General features: G+C 32.4%; 1 protein-coding gene across 6 annotated transcripts in view; it reads left to right on the top strand.

Annotated features, from left to right (window-relative positions):
* Positions 1-261: 261 nt before the first annotated feature.
* LOC113395493 (uncharacterized) overlaps positions 262-15,818 on the top strand; it is a 167,294-nt gene continuing 151,737 nt past the window's right edge. For all 6 annotated transcript variants that reach the window (XM_064218337.1, XM_064218343.1, XM_064218336.1 and 3 more), the window contains exon 1: positions 262-423. In XM_064218337.1, coding sequence (XP_064074407.1) covers positions 283-423 — 141 coding nt within the window. In that variant the 5' untranslated portion in view covers positions 262-282. The remainder of the gene's footprint in view (positions 424-15,818) is intronic.

The raw sequence follows: 15,818 nt of genomic DNA, 5'->3' as shown, positions 1-15,818 counted from the left end.
TTATTTACATGCTTAAAAAGTTTTTTTTTTTGTTTCAGATTCAAGTCAACATTAAAGGAAGGAAGTGAACGTAAAGTGATAAATCAGTGCATTAATTAAATTAAAAAAAATTGTAAATATATTCTTAAATTCGATAATATTGAATTTGTTTATTGTACTAGAATAATACTGTGTACAATATTTAATCAAGTACGAAAATAATTTTCAAAACACTATGTATATAGAAAAAATAATTTCAAGTAATAATAATATTACATAAATTTAGTGTAAAATATTTGAACAATGAAACTAAGCGTGAGTGCCTATCGCGCACATGCCGCGGCGCATAAGAAAATCTTGACGTCGTCCTATCAGCAGCACTACGGGAGTACCGCAGCGCCGCCATCTTGCAACCCTTTGCAACCACCCAACTTCACACCACAGGTAAGTTGTCAATATTGACTTTAATATATTCATAAAACGGTTAAAATATTTCCTAACTGCAAATTATTCTTCAATGTTCTGGTGTTATAGAATACATTTGATAATATATGTTTATGTTATATAATATACGTAAGCAGACAAAGGAATGGTCCACCTAATGGTATGTGTTAACCACCACCCGTAGACCGACCATTCTTTATATCTTCAATACACCACCAACCTTAGGAGCTAAGATGTTACGTTCCTTGTGTCTGTAGTTACACTGGCTCACTCACCCTTCAAACCGGAACATATCAATGCTAAGTATTGCTATTAGTCGGTAGGACATCTGATGAGTGGATTATACCTACCCAGACAGGCTTGTATAAAGCTAACCAAGTAATCATTTTTTGCCGGCCCAGGTGCTTCAAATCAAATCAATTCTATTCAAGTAAACTTCACAATGAAGCGTTTTTGAATCGTCGATATTTAAATACTTCCTACCTACCTACCTATTAAATAACACATTATGTATTGTATTGAGTGGATCCCAGGATACCGTAAACAATCTCGTTCCGGACACTTCCTTACTGCTAGCGACCGATAAAATTTTACGCCGGATGGGGATCGTATGCAGTCAAAGCATACCGACCTCGGTTTTTTCGGATCCACATATTACAGATGCTCGTAGCCGAAGCCTTATATCGCATGTTATTGACGATATGATATCTCATTACATTCAAGGCAGACATAACTTGCTTGAGTTAAGAGGGCTCACTTTTAACGCGTACTTTATATGAGAATTTCCCTCTAATTGCTTACCTTAAAGAAATTTGCTAGTAAATGAATAAAAATTCACATTTTGTATATTGTTTGGATTCATTTACGCCGCTTATATCAAAACTAATAAACAAACATACTTTATCCAAATAGGCTCTTATTTGAAGTCAAAACTGGTAAGCAATGTAGATTCCACTGAAAAGAACCGGTAAGAATCTGAATGTATTCTTTATCTAATCCATCAAATATATTACGAAAATTAAATAAAGTAGGGCATCATATCACCAAATGTCCAGAAAATCTACCGAGGTAACAATTTTCCGATCATATGGATATTTCAATCTTCAACAAGCCGTATAAACTCTCAGCATCTACAACCTTATCCAACACGTTGAGCTTTCACGAGTTTTATGAAACATGACTTTTGTTCTGGAGTTGTTTTCGAGAAGTGTTCATTTCGCTTTATTGAATTTTTATCGGATATCATGAGTCGGAAATTTCTTCCGAGTAAATAGTACATTTGATAGAATTTTCGGATAAGTTTATCAAAGTTTGGACAAATGCGCCTTTATCGATGTGATTTCAGAGGAAAAATTGACAAAGAATTAATACAATATTTTGGAATATTATGTTTGTATATATAATAACAGTAAATGAATTTAGTATTTTTAAGGCGTTATAATTACAATTCAACTAAAACATAAGATTTACGACGACGTAAGAAAACTTAATTGAAATTTTGACATTCATATGGCCGTCAGTCTTAAATAAAATTCGAAATCTTTAACGATAGATGAGTAATATTAGTATTGATAATATTCCTATTAACATGTAAGAGTATCGAAGCGGCTGAACAACCCAACGGATATAAACATTATAACAACCAAACGGATGTATATTTACTAGGTTTTGGTTATGTTTGGGTATCCGCTCGTCATCCCTTATTTTACAGCATAGCAACACAGCTGCAAGTAAACGAGAACATAAATAATTTTCAACAAAACCAGTTTACATCTCATATTAAAATAATATCAAATAATTTAACAAAATTACAAAATTCAAAAATATCCTTTTTTACATTTATTTATAAAGACTTTAAACCAAAAAGTATCTATTGTATTTGTATAACTCTATGATTGAATATGACTCAACCTGGAAGTATACAACCTTCGGTTCAGTAAAAATATACAAATCTGTTAAAAGTAAATAAAATTAACACTATACAGTGTTCATCCCGCTGCTGGGCTAAGGCATGGTTTCGTTTTCGTTTTTGAGGAAAAAGTGGAGCTTAGTTCATTACGCTGATCCAATGTGGCATTTTTATTTAACACATGAGGGTTTTCTCAAGTTGTGTTCTTTCGCGTTATACAATATAAATAAATACACATATAAATTCAGTAGTGCTTGCTCGGTTTCGAACCTTTTATTTTCAGTTGATGTACTAAAAACCTTTTATGTTAATAAAATCGGAACTGTGTCTTCAAAGAGCAAGTAAACAGACCTTCCTCTCTGAATATTATGAATATTAAACTAAAATTAACATTTTCGGAAAACCATATATTTCATAAGTATCGTTTTTCATAAATATATGGTTTTCCGTAAGTTTATTTAATTCCTCTCGGCTTCAATCAAATGTAAATAATATACAAATAAGTCTTATGTAGTCTGTGGTGATCGAGATAACAAAGGAACCTTTAGTTTGTATTCAAAGAGAAAGTTCTAGTGAAATATAAATGAAAGTGATTTGAATATTTCATATTCATGAATAATAATCCTCCTTTCAGGAATCCATTAATTTATCGCTTTATTTTTTATGTTTTCTTTAATAAATATAAAACATAGATGTTCTTTTTCTAGAATTACTTAGCTTTACGGAGTTTAAAAAAAATTGTACCTAAAAATTTATTATACTCTGCATTTAAACACTTATTATTTAATAGGTTGGCGTGTCAATGATGATGTGCGGACACCACCGCCCATAAACATTGGCGCTGTAAGAAATATATACAATTCTCTACATTGCCAATATGCCACCAACCTTCAAAACTAAGATGCTATTTCCCATGTGCCTGTTCATTGCCTCACTCACCCTTCCACACTGGAACTCCACGATACCTAATATTGCTGTATGGTGGTAGAATAGTGGTATGTGACGAGTGGTGGCTACCCAGATTAACTTGCAAAACCCCTACCACCAATCTTACAAAAACTTTTATCTAGTCACAATTGTACCCGAACAAATGAGAAGTTATAACGATTAGTCATATCGTCGGTTGAGGAATTAAAAAAAAACATGGTAAATTGCGACACGTGCCTTATTTACAACATTATCTTCCAAAGCCTAGATTGGTCGGTTGGTTTTCAGCACCAGCTTCTTATATTGGATATTGTGTCTGATCCAACCAATTTTGTAAGGCTTTATGGCCAGTAGTTTCAAAATCTGTAAATAAAAGATAGTCCTGAGAACCAACCAATTAATGTAGGCAACTTTTGTATGTATTTTTTCATTTATTTGCGTCACCGATAAGATTACTAATCGTTTTAACTTACTATTTGTAAATGTATACAGTCATAAGTGTGTGTGTGAGTTTTCACATAGAATATAATATCTCAGTTACCAAGGTTGGCGGCGCATTGGCGATGAAGGTATGGGTAAAATTTCTTATAGTACCAATGTCTGTGGCCAGTCCGCTTGGCCCATTTCGCCGATTTTTAATAATATTTGTTATGAGGTAGCTTAAGTCCCATGAAATAGGCCAAAGTTTTATAATTTACCCCTCAAATTGGGAATGAATAAAAAATTCGAAGCGTCAAGAGCGCAACGGTTTACGGGCCGCCTAGCGATGTAAAAAGTCGCAGGATCGATCCTGACCCCTCGGGCTACTGTCGTATCCACTCGTAATACAAGTGATAAGCTTAAAAGGATTAATTAGGGGCATTACTACAATTCTTCTAAAAATATATATTGTGTATTATGAAGTTTTATAAATTTCAAGTGGGGAGACCCCGGGCTCAGTTTATTTCTAATATAGCTTATGTTCTTTTGAACATCCATGCCAATTATTTCTGTGGCATCACTTTTTATTTAAGTAATAATCTGGTTCAAAATATATCCTCGAAACTTCAAGAAGGATTTCCACTTCGTCCAAAGAGCGGATATTACAAACTTTTGTTTGCCAACTGCTATCTCCGTGAACTGTGAGTGAAATAAATAAAATAATATATTTGGTATTGTATTTATATTTTGGGTTTGCTAGCAAGAAGTTTATGTAAGAATGTATCTTATAGGCTGCAATTGATAGAACATGTTTTAGTACGATTTAGAAATAACCTGACATACAAATACAATAATATTATGCTTTATTGCACGTTAAAAATAACAAACAAAAACAAATGTTATATAAGTACGTAGGGAAATATATTTAGATCTCTGTGAAGGAAACCATTGTGAGGAAACCTGCACGAATCAAAAGAAAAATATACTTTATTCAAGTAGGCAAACACTTTTGAATAGCTATTTTACAAGATTTAATGCAAAGTTGCCATCCGTTCGGAATGTAGATTCTTCTAGGAAGAAACGGAAAGGAAATTGTTTACTTCGTTCGTTTGCACTTTTTACTTGCGGCAAATCGGACACAACCGGAAAGAGTTCAAGCGAACTCCAACGGTTTGACGTACTTTCCGAAGGAATGTATACGCTTCTAACTTCCAGACTACGGGTTTGCTACTGAGAATTTTTCGACGGATAAATCCGATAATTTTTTTATCGGTTCCATGACCAAGATGGTATAGATACAAGGTTGTTGGGCATTGTGCGAGGCCTTCTAAGTAGATACCACCCACTCTTTGCTTATTCCATCGCTCAGTAGAGCTACTTAGTCTTGCTGTGTTTCGGTTTGAAGAGTAATTCAGCTAGCGTTATTACAGGAACAAGGGACCTAACTACTTAGTTTCCAAGATCGGTAGCGTATCGTGTATTTAAAGAATGGTGAACATTTCTTACAGTGCAAAATGTCTATAAACAGTGGTGATCATTTACAACAAGTTATACCAAGTGCCAGTCAGCTTGTAACTTACTTATTATAAATAAATATAAAAAAACGGAACCATTGGATTATGGCTATGATGTTTGTGTGAGAATCCCTTCCACTTTTCCAATACATAAATAAATAGGAACAGATAAAAAATCCATACAATGCTGGCGATACGTGACTTTCCAATATGTATTATCAGAAGAGTTCTAAGGGACGTTTGCTCACGCAGAGAGGGGTAAAGGGGCCTCTGAGGGCCAAAGGGGTTTGGCGTCTGTAAAATTTGCGATGGAACTCGAGGACTCGATATATTGGTAATTTAACTTTTCAATTTAAACTTAGTTTCGTGTCAGATATATGTACTCATGACGTGACACTGTTGTGCATTTAAAAGAAAGTATTTTTACACTTTTGCTTAATTAAATTTTGTTTTAGTGATAAATCATTAGTTTATAAAAAAAAAACTATTTAGTTACACATCCTCATTCTCAAACACGCACGAATTAATAAATAAAAACAAGGCCTGCCTTTTTTGCTAGCCTAAGTTTCAATCTGACTTAGTTTCAGATATCTCGTGATGAGAGATATATATATAAACTAGCGACCCACCCCGGCTTCGCACGGGTGCAATGCTGATAATAAATATAGTACAGATAGTATGTCTTAACGTTCACAGCTTTTTATTATTAATATTAAGAGCGTAGTTTGTAAGCGTGGGAATTAATTTTAGAACACACACATAGGTACTTTTCAATAATACAGTTGCATTGTGCAGCGTATCGTACGCAGAGATAATTAGTTGCTTGTTTTCGGTACAACGAATAAATTAAATTTTCATTGCGCGTTCATAACGTAGGATTTATAAAAATACATTTAATTACGAGTAATGTATTAGCTATAAGGTTGTCACTCGCAAACGCAATTATAAATTATTTGTTAGCATAGGGTGCGATCAGAGTACATTAAGATGCCTAATATTCATTATGATTTTTATTGTTTCAACTGCTTTCGTCTAACTAAATAATAATTATTATTTTCTTGATATTTTAAGGTTGGTAACTTAAATTTTATAAATATAAATAACGGAGTTAAATATTAATTTTTTCAATACTCTATCTTTAAGTAAAATATTCGAAAAAAAATTTTTAAATCAACTTCTCGTCCATTTTCGTACAAATACTATTTTTCATAGTAAGCAATTCGGTTTTACAAGAGGTCGCTCGACAACTGATGCGAGAATAGCACTTCTTAAACATATTTACGATGCTTGAGAAAAATCACAGAATGCTAATGGAGTAATCTGTGATTTGTCTAAAGCATTTAATTATGTAGAACACGAGACGCTTCTTTATAAGTTCAAATACTACGGTATTAAAGGTAAAGCTCTTGATCTCATTGCTTCATATTTAAGTCAAAGAGTCCAGCAAGTTTTCATTAATGGCATAAAGTTTTCTGGATCTACGTTAAATATGAGTGTTCCACAAGGATCAATTTTGGGTCCCTTTCTATTTCTAGTATATATAAATGATCTTTCTTTCTTTGTTAAAGGTATTTGTGATATAATGTTGTTTGCTGACTATACTTCACAGATTTTTAAGGTAGACAGGAAAATAACTGACTATGACGATGTGAACGGTGCATTATCACAGATACACGATTGGTTTACAGTAAATAATTTAGTTTCGAATACTCAAAAAACAAAATGTGTAGTTTTTAACCTACCCAATGTTAGAAAGGAAAATTATAATATATCTTTAAATGGTGGCCGTCTTGATGTAGCCAATTGCGTCCAACGACACTCGCGCTCCACCCTTATGCTAACTTGTCTATGTGTGCGTAGACGTTTCGCGAAATTATAAGAGTCGGCTCGAAATAAAAATTGACGTGCTCTCACCTTGGGCTCTGGGAAGGGACTGAAAATTTATTGACAGCGATGTCTAATAATAAGTCAAAACCGTCAAATTATTTTCTCCATACTAAAAAGTATGGACGACGAATGCCAAAAAGTAAGCAATATTTAAATAAAAATTACTATAATATTGTGTGATATAATAGAAATTGAACATGGTGAACTTATTATTTACACTTTTGTGTCCCCATTTAACCAAAAATACATGTATAAACTAGCAGCTAAATAGCTTAAAAAATGTTAATAGAAAAGGTCGATTTCAGTGTTTGGAGTGATGTTGACGATGAATTTACCAGGTTATTGATACATATTTTATAAATATCATGCGGTGAAACTTGAGATATATCTATTGAGATACTGAATGTATTTTATTATCCATAATCAATGCTCCAGTTTTAAGATATTTTGAAAATAGTAAGCGCTATTTTGGCGTTCCGCGAGGGCTGTCCTCTTAAATGTGTTTATCTATTATATCACTTTAGAAACCTCTAAAATAATCAGTGTTTCTCTAATATATTGTGCATATCTAATATCTACATAAAAACATTCTTCTTAAATCAATCTATTAAAAACCGCATCAAAATCAGATGTGCAATTTTAAAGATCAAAACAGACAGCGGTAAGCGACTTTGTTTTATACCACGTAATGACGATTTATGTTTTATATTATATATATATATATATATATGTATAATATATATTAAATTTCGTTGTATTATTTTAATATATTTTATAATCAATGAGTTCATATAAAGTTTTAATATAGAAAATGAATTATTCAAGTCCATTCACCGCCGACCGAATTCTAGAATATTGTGTTATAAATAGAAAAAGGGTGTTTTATATTGCAAACCGCTAAGCGCGGTAACAAAAACCACAATTCCCCTTGGCGAGTTTCCAAGCTAGCCTAGCGGGACCGACTGTTTAATGTCAACGTTTCTACATTTTATACTAGCAACTAGTTTATCTGTTTTACGATTATAAATTTATATAAAATTAGTTGCCATCGACTTGACTCCTGTTTTAGAGGTTCATCTATTTGATGTTTGATAGATGATACTTCGTGGTAGGGCTTTGTGTCAGCCCGTCTGGGTAGGTACCACTCACTCATCAGATATTTTACCGCCAAACAGCAGTATTGATGTGTTTCGGTTTGAGGGGTGAGTGAGCCAGTGTAACTACAGGCACAATGGACATATCATTGGCAGCACATTGGCGATGTAAGCAATGGTTAGTATTTTATACAGTGCCATTGTCTATGGGCGGTGATGACCCTTCAGGTGGCCCATTGGCATGGGCTTGTCCGCCTATCTATATATTATAAAAAAAAATCGTCAGGCAAACATAAAAGAAGCCTATGACTTTCCTTGGAGTTCAAGCTTGCTTCATTCTAATTTTAAAAAAAATTATATACACGTTTTATTTATTTAAATTATAAAATAACCTAAGCTCTTTGAAAAGGTAAATCGTAGATATCACAATCGCAAATCACGGCTCACCCTTGTCAATTATTAACAAAGCGAGGCAGTTCAAAAGTACTCAAGCGTCCTGGCGTGAGGTTAAAATATTAACGGAAATCTCCAATCCGAGCCATCTCATTTACTTGGGATATAAAATGGAGACGAGATTTAAGGCTATAGCGCTATAAGCCCCCATTTCAGAATACCCGATTTGAGTTTGGACAACACATTTCAATGACGGAAACATTATCACAATAGATAAACCTAAATATTATTGAATTAAAATTCGTCTCGGATTGAATTGCACTTGAGTTATTTCCTGGAAGCTTATTCCATCAATAGTAGAATATTTTTTAATAAAGTAATGTTTAAGAAAATTGACAATTGAACATATGCATACAGAATCAAAATCAAAATATACTCAATTCAAGTAGGTTTTTACAAGCATTTTTGAATCATCATTTTACAAACTATATCTAGACGACGACTAGTACTTCATATAATTTGTGTATTACAAACTATTTTATGTAAACTTGCTTCTTTTTTTATTTTTAATAAAAAGAAGGCTTTTTCGCATACGCGAACATGCCGCTCTGGTTGATTATACAAAAATAATATATATTAAACTTACAACTACCTTAATTATTCACAAGTCTATGACTTAATTTGAACAACATTTTTGCGACACATTGGATCTGCCAGAATGACATTGCATTGTCCAACAGACTTTATATCTAAATTAAGTTTAGTTCTAACTGATTCGTTCTAAGCGCATTCCATCAATACGTGCAAAAGATCATCAGGTACTTTAAAGTTGTGCAGTTCGGGGATGTTGTTTTAGAATTAATTTTGTTTCATTAAGCTTGCCTCTTAATGATAATCAATAATATTAGTATGATCTTTTTGAATAAAATTCTAATTGATTATTTAAGTTTAAAAAATAAAAGTGATATTAATATAGAATATACCTATTGGCAGTATATGAGAAAGCTTTAATCTTGATACTAAAATTGTCTTCATGCAAATTTTGTTTTTATTTTTCAAGCGAAACGGCCTCGTATAAATATTTTGCTTATATTATTGGCCGTAAGTATCTCAACATCAAATTTCAATTCAATTCGCACATTGCCATTTGCGGTTACAATGTCGACAGGTACGAAATGCTTAACGCAACAATCCGCTATAGAACAGCATATTATTGTATTAATAATAAACTATACAACATTAAACTTATTTTTCCGGAAAAGAAAACGAATCGAATACACATTGAGATAAAAGAATGCGATTAAATTAATATGAACGTATACTTCTTATAATTTATGTATTTCAAACTATATTTTTTAACTTGTCTCTTAATAATACATCATGGTTAGTAGACACCACTGCCCATATACAGTAGAGCCGTATGAAATTTGTCAAACATTTCTTAAATAACCATTCATCCAAACTGACGTGTCAAATGTTACGTCTCTTGTGCCTGTAGTTAAACTGGCTCACTGACCCTTCAGAACGGAACACAATGATACTAAGTATAGCTGCTTGGTAGTAGAATATATAAGGAGCGGCAACTACCCAGGCGGATTTGCACAAAGCCCTACTACCAAGACAAATGTAGGATAAATATACTTTTACATTACGAATTTCAATTAACTTGCATCGTGTGTATTTGGAATCAGATGTTAAGTAAGTTAGATGGCCCAGTGGTTAGAACACGTGCATCTTAACCGATGATTTTGGGTTCAAACCCAGGCAGGCACCACTGAATTTTCATGTGCTTAATTTGTGTTTATAATTCATCTCGTGCTCGGCGGTGAAGGAAAACATCGTGACGAAATCTGCATGTGTCTAATTTCAACGAAATTCTACCACATCTATATTCCACCAACCCGCATTGGAGCGGCGTGGTGGAATATGCTCCAAACCTTCTCCTCAAAGGGAGAGGAGGCCTTAGCCCAGCAGTGGGAACTTTACAGGCTGTATGTATGTATGTATGTATGTATTCTAAATTTCATCTTAATCCGTCCAGCCATCTGAGCATAATTGAATATTAACTGTCCAATTAGTCAAAAATAAAACAAAATATCTAGTTATCATCATCACAATAGTTAATACACAAATTAAGTACTTAATTCAAATATCGAATTATATTTGAAGTTTTAATATAGGTTAGTAAAGTTTTAGGTGACTTAAAACTTCAATGATAATTTCTGGAGACGAAAGCGAACCAATCCGAAATTAAATTTATGTTTATGAGCGAATTTATTGAGACTGCATATTTTTATTGGTACGCGTTTCTGGGGCGGTTTATGATTACTTTTATATTGATCATCTTTTACGTTTATTATTTTGCCAAACATAGTATCGACTTGTAAACGTACTTCTCGTCAAAGGCATCATCTAATCGTAAGGAATAGTCATGGAGTCCTTGACGGTGCTTCATTACGGCATACCCAAGTAGTAGAATTGCATCAACAACGTGCAGATTATCTCACGCTCTGAATGTCCTATGGACATTGTCTTTTCATTTTTGCCTGCCAAAGTATTTACACTGTCAGATAAATCCATGATCATCTTCAGGTTTGTCAGAATATCCACACTTTCCTTGTTTGGGGTAGTTCAGCATTAGATCCAGTTCCAATTTCATTCTGCTTCACTATATGCGTTTCCTGACCAAGACATTCAGCTAAGACATTTTCTCGCTGTTTTTCATTCACCTCAGAACACGATGAATCATTGTTGAAATACTCTCCATAATGATCCTAATTTTTAAATGATTTTAGTTAAGAAATGGCATGCTAATTCTAGATTCGTTAAATGTCATAACCTTGGCATTGAGACTATCTAGAAGAAAGTAACTCTAACCAGCAGAAACCAGTTTTTATTGCTATTATTTATATATATATTATTGGACGAAAATATCATCATATATTTAAATATAACAATCATTATTTATTTTAAAAAAAAAGTACTCAATTGAAAAATGGCGTAGGTCTTTCTATTTTTACTTTTTAAAAAGTATAACCTATTTTTTTTATTTATTTTTTTTAATTTGAAGTGACAATAGCGTAATGGTTTACGGGCCGCCTAGCGATGTAAAAAGTCGCAGGATCGATCCTAACCCCTTGGACTATTGTCGTCCTCACTCATAACACAAGTGATAAGCTTAAAAGGAACCCTTCCTTATTAAAATTGTTACTATTCCTTAAAAAAAAAAAAAAGAAAAAACATTAATTTCTAATTTTTATTTTCAACGATGACAGGAGTTTAACTGTACGTTAACCTGCTACAATAAATAATTAGAAGCAAAGCAACAAACGTTATAAATGATAGTACTTAGATTTATTTAATGAGTGCCCACTTATTCTCTGTACTCTGTTCCAGCATATAATAATGAAAATAATACAATATATCAACGTCCCGTACAGACTCAAGTAAGTGTCTCAATTTGTTTTGCCCCCAAGGCGAGGAAAAGTATTTGATTAATGTTCACTGAATATAAAAATTCTGCGACTTGCGTGTTTACTTTAATAAAATTCCGTAGGCTCAAACTTTTATTTACGAAGTCCAAATCAATGTTTTAAAATAAAAGAGTTACATTCGCTAATTATTATTGATTGTTAAAAATCTATCATCGATGTATCTCAGATCTAAACGGACGCCCGACTGAAGTAACTTCAAAAAACGTCTGTCCGAAATGCGGCTAGCGATGTTACGTTAGAGTGGGAGAGGAGGAGGCTGCCTACCGTATGCGTAAGAGAAAGGGAAGTCAGGCGGTATACAGTACATATACAAAAATCTTCCTCTTGAATCACTCTATCTATTAAAAAAAACCGCATCAAAATCCGTTGCGTAGTTTTAAAGATTTAAGCATACAAAGGGACATAGGGACAGAGAAAGCGACTTTGTTTTATACTATGTAAAGATAATGATTTTCAAGGCTGTCTCCTTGAGGCAGTTCCGTGGATTAATCTCCTTCACTGACGTAGTGGCCTTTTTATCAAGTAATTTTTTTTTATAGCTTAGTTAGGCACATGGGCAAATGAGCCTGTGCTTGATGGTGAGTGGTCCCTTCTAGCCATAGACATAGGCGTTTTAAGAAATCCTAATCATTCCTAATTACACCAATGCATTGCTAACCCTGGCAACTGAGATATTATGTCCTTTGTGACTGTATTTACACAGCGCTTACAAATTATATTTAAAAATATTTGTAAGATCTAAATCGAAAACGCAGACACAATCTATCTATACATATAATAAAATTGGAGTGTCTGTTTGCAATATTAAAATAACCGCTTTTTACTAAATACATATGTATTTATACACGGTACATAATTAGGTATACCAAAAAATATATTTTTTTAATTTTTATCTGTCTGTCTGTCTGTTTGTTCCGGCTAATCTCTGGAACGGCTAGATCGATTTTGTGTTATATACGATGTCATAAGGGGTAACTTAGGCTACAACAATAACTTTTTTGTTAAATTCAAACGTGATGGAAGTCACGGGCACAGCTAGTAAGACAATAAAATTACGGAAGTGATAGTGTGTTGTTGTTGAGGAAATTCAAAAGTTCAAATAAATGATTTTCCCAGAAATTGTGACGTACATTCTATTAACACTAGGAACAAGAATAAACTTGTTACTCCAAGTACCCGATTACACAGGGTTAGTAACTCTTTTTTGAGGCAATGTATACGTTTTTACAACAGGATCCCAGAAAACGTTCAAAATTATTCAATTATAAAATTCAAAAGAATCGTTAAAGAGTGTTTGTGTGCTAAAGGATATTACAACACTAATGACTTTTTAGTTGACTGCACTCCTTGAGAATGAAATGATCGCCTCCAGGCTGTTTCAAATAACTAAAATATAATTATTATTGTACATGTAAATTAAAAAATCATATATATATATCCCGCTGAGTCTCTTTCGCCGGTTCTTCTCGGGTCCGAAGTGTTAAATTCCGAACCGGTGGTAGATTTTTGACTATTAATAAGCAAGTGTAAACACTTCTATATTTAATAAAGATTTTTGACTTTGACTTTGACTTCATAAAAAAAAAGTGATATAAAAATTATTTTGAGTTACATAGACAATCTATTTATATACATTTTTTCATTTTGCATATAGTAAGTGTAAATAATTACACAACTCGAACGCGAAGTGACGTGGTAGTGCTCTGTTATCGATGTAACCGTAAAAATCGTAACGCACTCTCTTTTAGTAATTTTTACTGTTACTGTCACGGGCTACCGTTCTCAAAATACATGTTATAAATAAAAAAGGATATGAAAAATATACATATTTATACATTTATATATTTAATACAATTTGTGTCAATATTTAAAATGACTTAAAGTTAAATTAAACGAAAAACAGTTAACTTACTAATGGTTAGGGAGCGTATACGAAACATTGATTATTTTTATTGATATTTTTAGTCATCAATTTTACGAGATATAGATTTTTTAATATAGGCGATAAATTGGCCTGTAGTATAGTGAAGGCCACTGTCCTCAGACATTGGCACTGTATAAACCAATCCTTACATCGCCAATGTTCCACCAATCCAACCCAATGTCAGCTAAGATGTTTTGCCCCTTATTCACGTAGTTACATTGGCTCACTTATCCTTCCAACCGGAACAACAAGATTACTAAGTATCCACTTGGGCGCCGTTATATCGAATCTTCGTTGGAAGAATCATAGAAAATATTCAATCATAGTTGTTGGCGATTGTTTAAGATGAAATAGAAATATGTGGGTATGCATTCAAAGTATAATTCACTATCATGGTGCGTAATATGTTAATTTATTTTTATTTTTACCTTCATACCATTTATGATAGATAAAAACTTAATTTTTTAAAGTTATTATTATAATGTAAAATGTTGTTAGCAAATAAACAATTATTATTATTAAAAATGATTCTGTACACCGGTCACAGAAGCAGACATGCGCAAATAAGATAATAATAACGTATAGAATAGTATCTACCTCACTTTTGTTTTTAAACTAATTTCAGATAACATTTATAATGTTATTAGTAGAATGACTCATTTCAACTTTTCGTTTAAAAGTTGACATTTTATGACGTATTATATTTTTAATCGACGTAATTTCATCGATACTTTCAAAAATGGAATGGCAAAGATCCAACTTTTGAAGTGCTATTTTCATTTTTATTTATTAGGCACTGTGAAATTGTTTAAAATTTAGACACTCGTACCGATTTGCTTAATTTTAGATAAAGTGTATATTCTTTTATAATACAGAAAATTATAAACTGTGATTCTTGAGGTTTTAATAATCTGTTTTAGAAAATCGCTACACGGATTAAAAAACTTTACACTATTAAAAAAATAGCAAACTTTTATAATAATCATCAGATTAACAGACTTTGACCACTTTAAAACGCGTTTCGTTATTGCTTCTAAATATGAATAATCATTAAAGCGACATAAAAATACGGCCGTCTGTACTAAAAATCTATTTGTCTATTCACGAATTCGTCACACTAAGTTCAATCATCCGTCTGTGAAAATGATCGTAAATTAGTTTTATATAATTATAATAAAATATCAACCGTACCTAAGAAGTGTAATTTGATCAAACCCAAGTTTACGAATATGATGTACAATATTTACTACGAATGTGTAATACTAGTTACAAAATCACTTTTGTAATTTTAGTTTATTTTATCGTTATTTAATGTTAATAAAATTAATAATTAAGTAACTTCTCGAAGAACATGATTGTTTACGAATGCTGTGTTCATTTCGTAGTACATAGTTCATAATTTGTGCATAATACAATTGTTTTCATTTACTTCAATAACTTATAAGATTAACAGTTTAAAGAACCATAAGAAATTAATTAATTAATTTGTTTATGAAATAAAATAATAGTAGAAATACAATTATAAATATAATATGGTTTTATTTTATAGGTATGAAAATGTATTCAAACCCAAAGTTCCATCGGTATCAGTGCCTTGTTCTTCAGGTCATGTAGGCGAAGGAATATGTGCAGACACTCGTGTACTCTCTCGCCTCCATGACCTGAAGAATTCGGCAGTTGCATCAGTCATCCACGGACAGAAGACGCATCCTTAGAAGAAATTATAAACCTGAAAAAAAAAACAATTCATTATATAGAAAAAATGTTTTCGTATAATATCTCTGAATAGTAAAATCATATAAGAAATTTTTCGTCTGACTCGAAGTTAAAAAG

Source organism: Vanessa tameamea, chromosome 21 (assembly GCF_037043105.1).
Source record: "Vanessa tameamea isolate UH-Manoa-2023 chromosome 21, ilVanTame1 primary haplotype, whole genome shotgun sequence".
In the NCBI taxonomy this organism is placed as follows: Eukaryota; Metazoa; Arthropoda; class Insecta; order Lepidoptera; family Nymphalidae; genus Vanessa; species Vanessa tameamea.
This window is presented reverse-complemented; position numbering and strand designations above follow the sequence as displayed.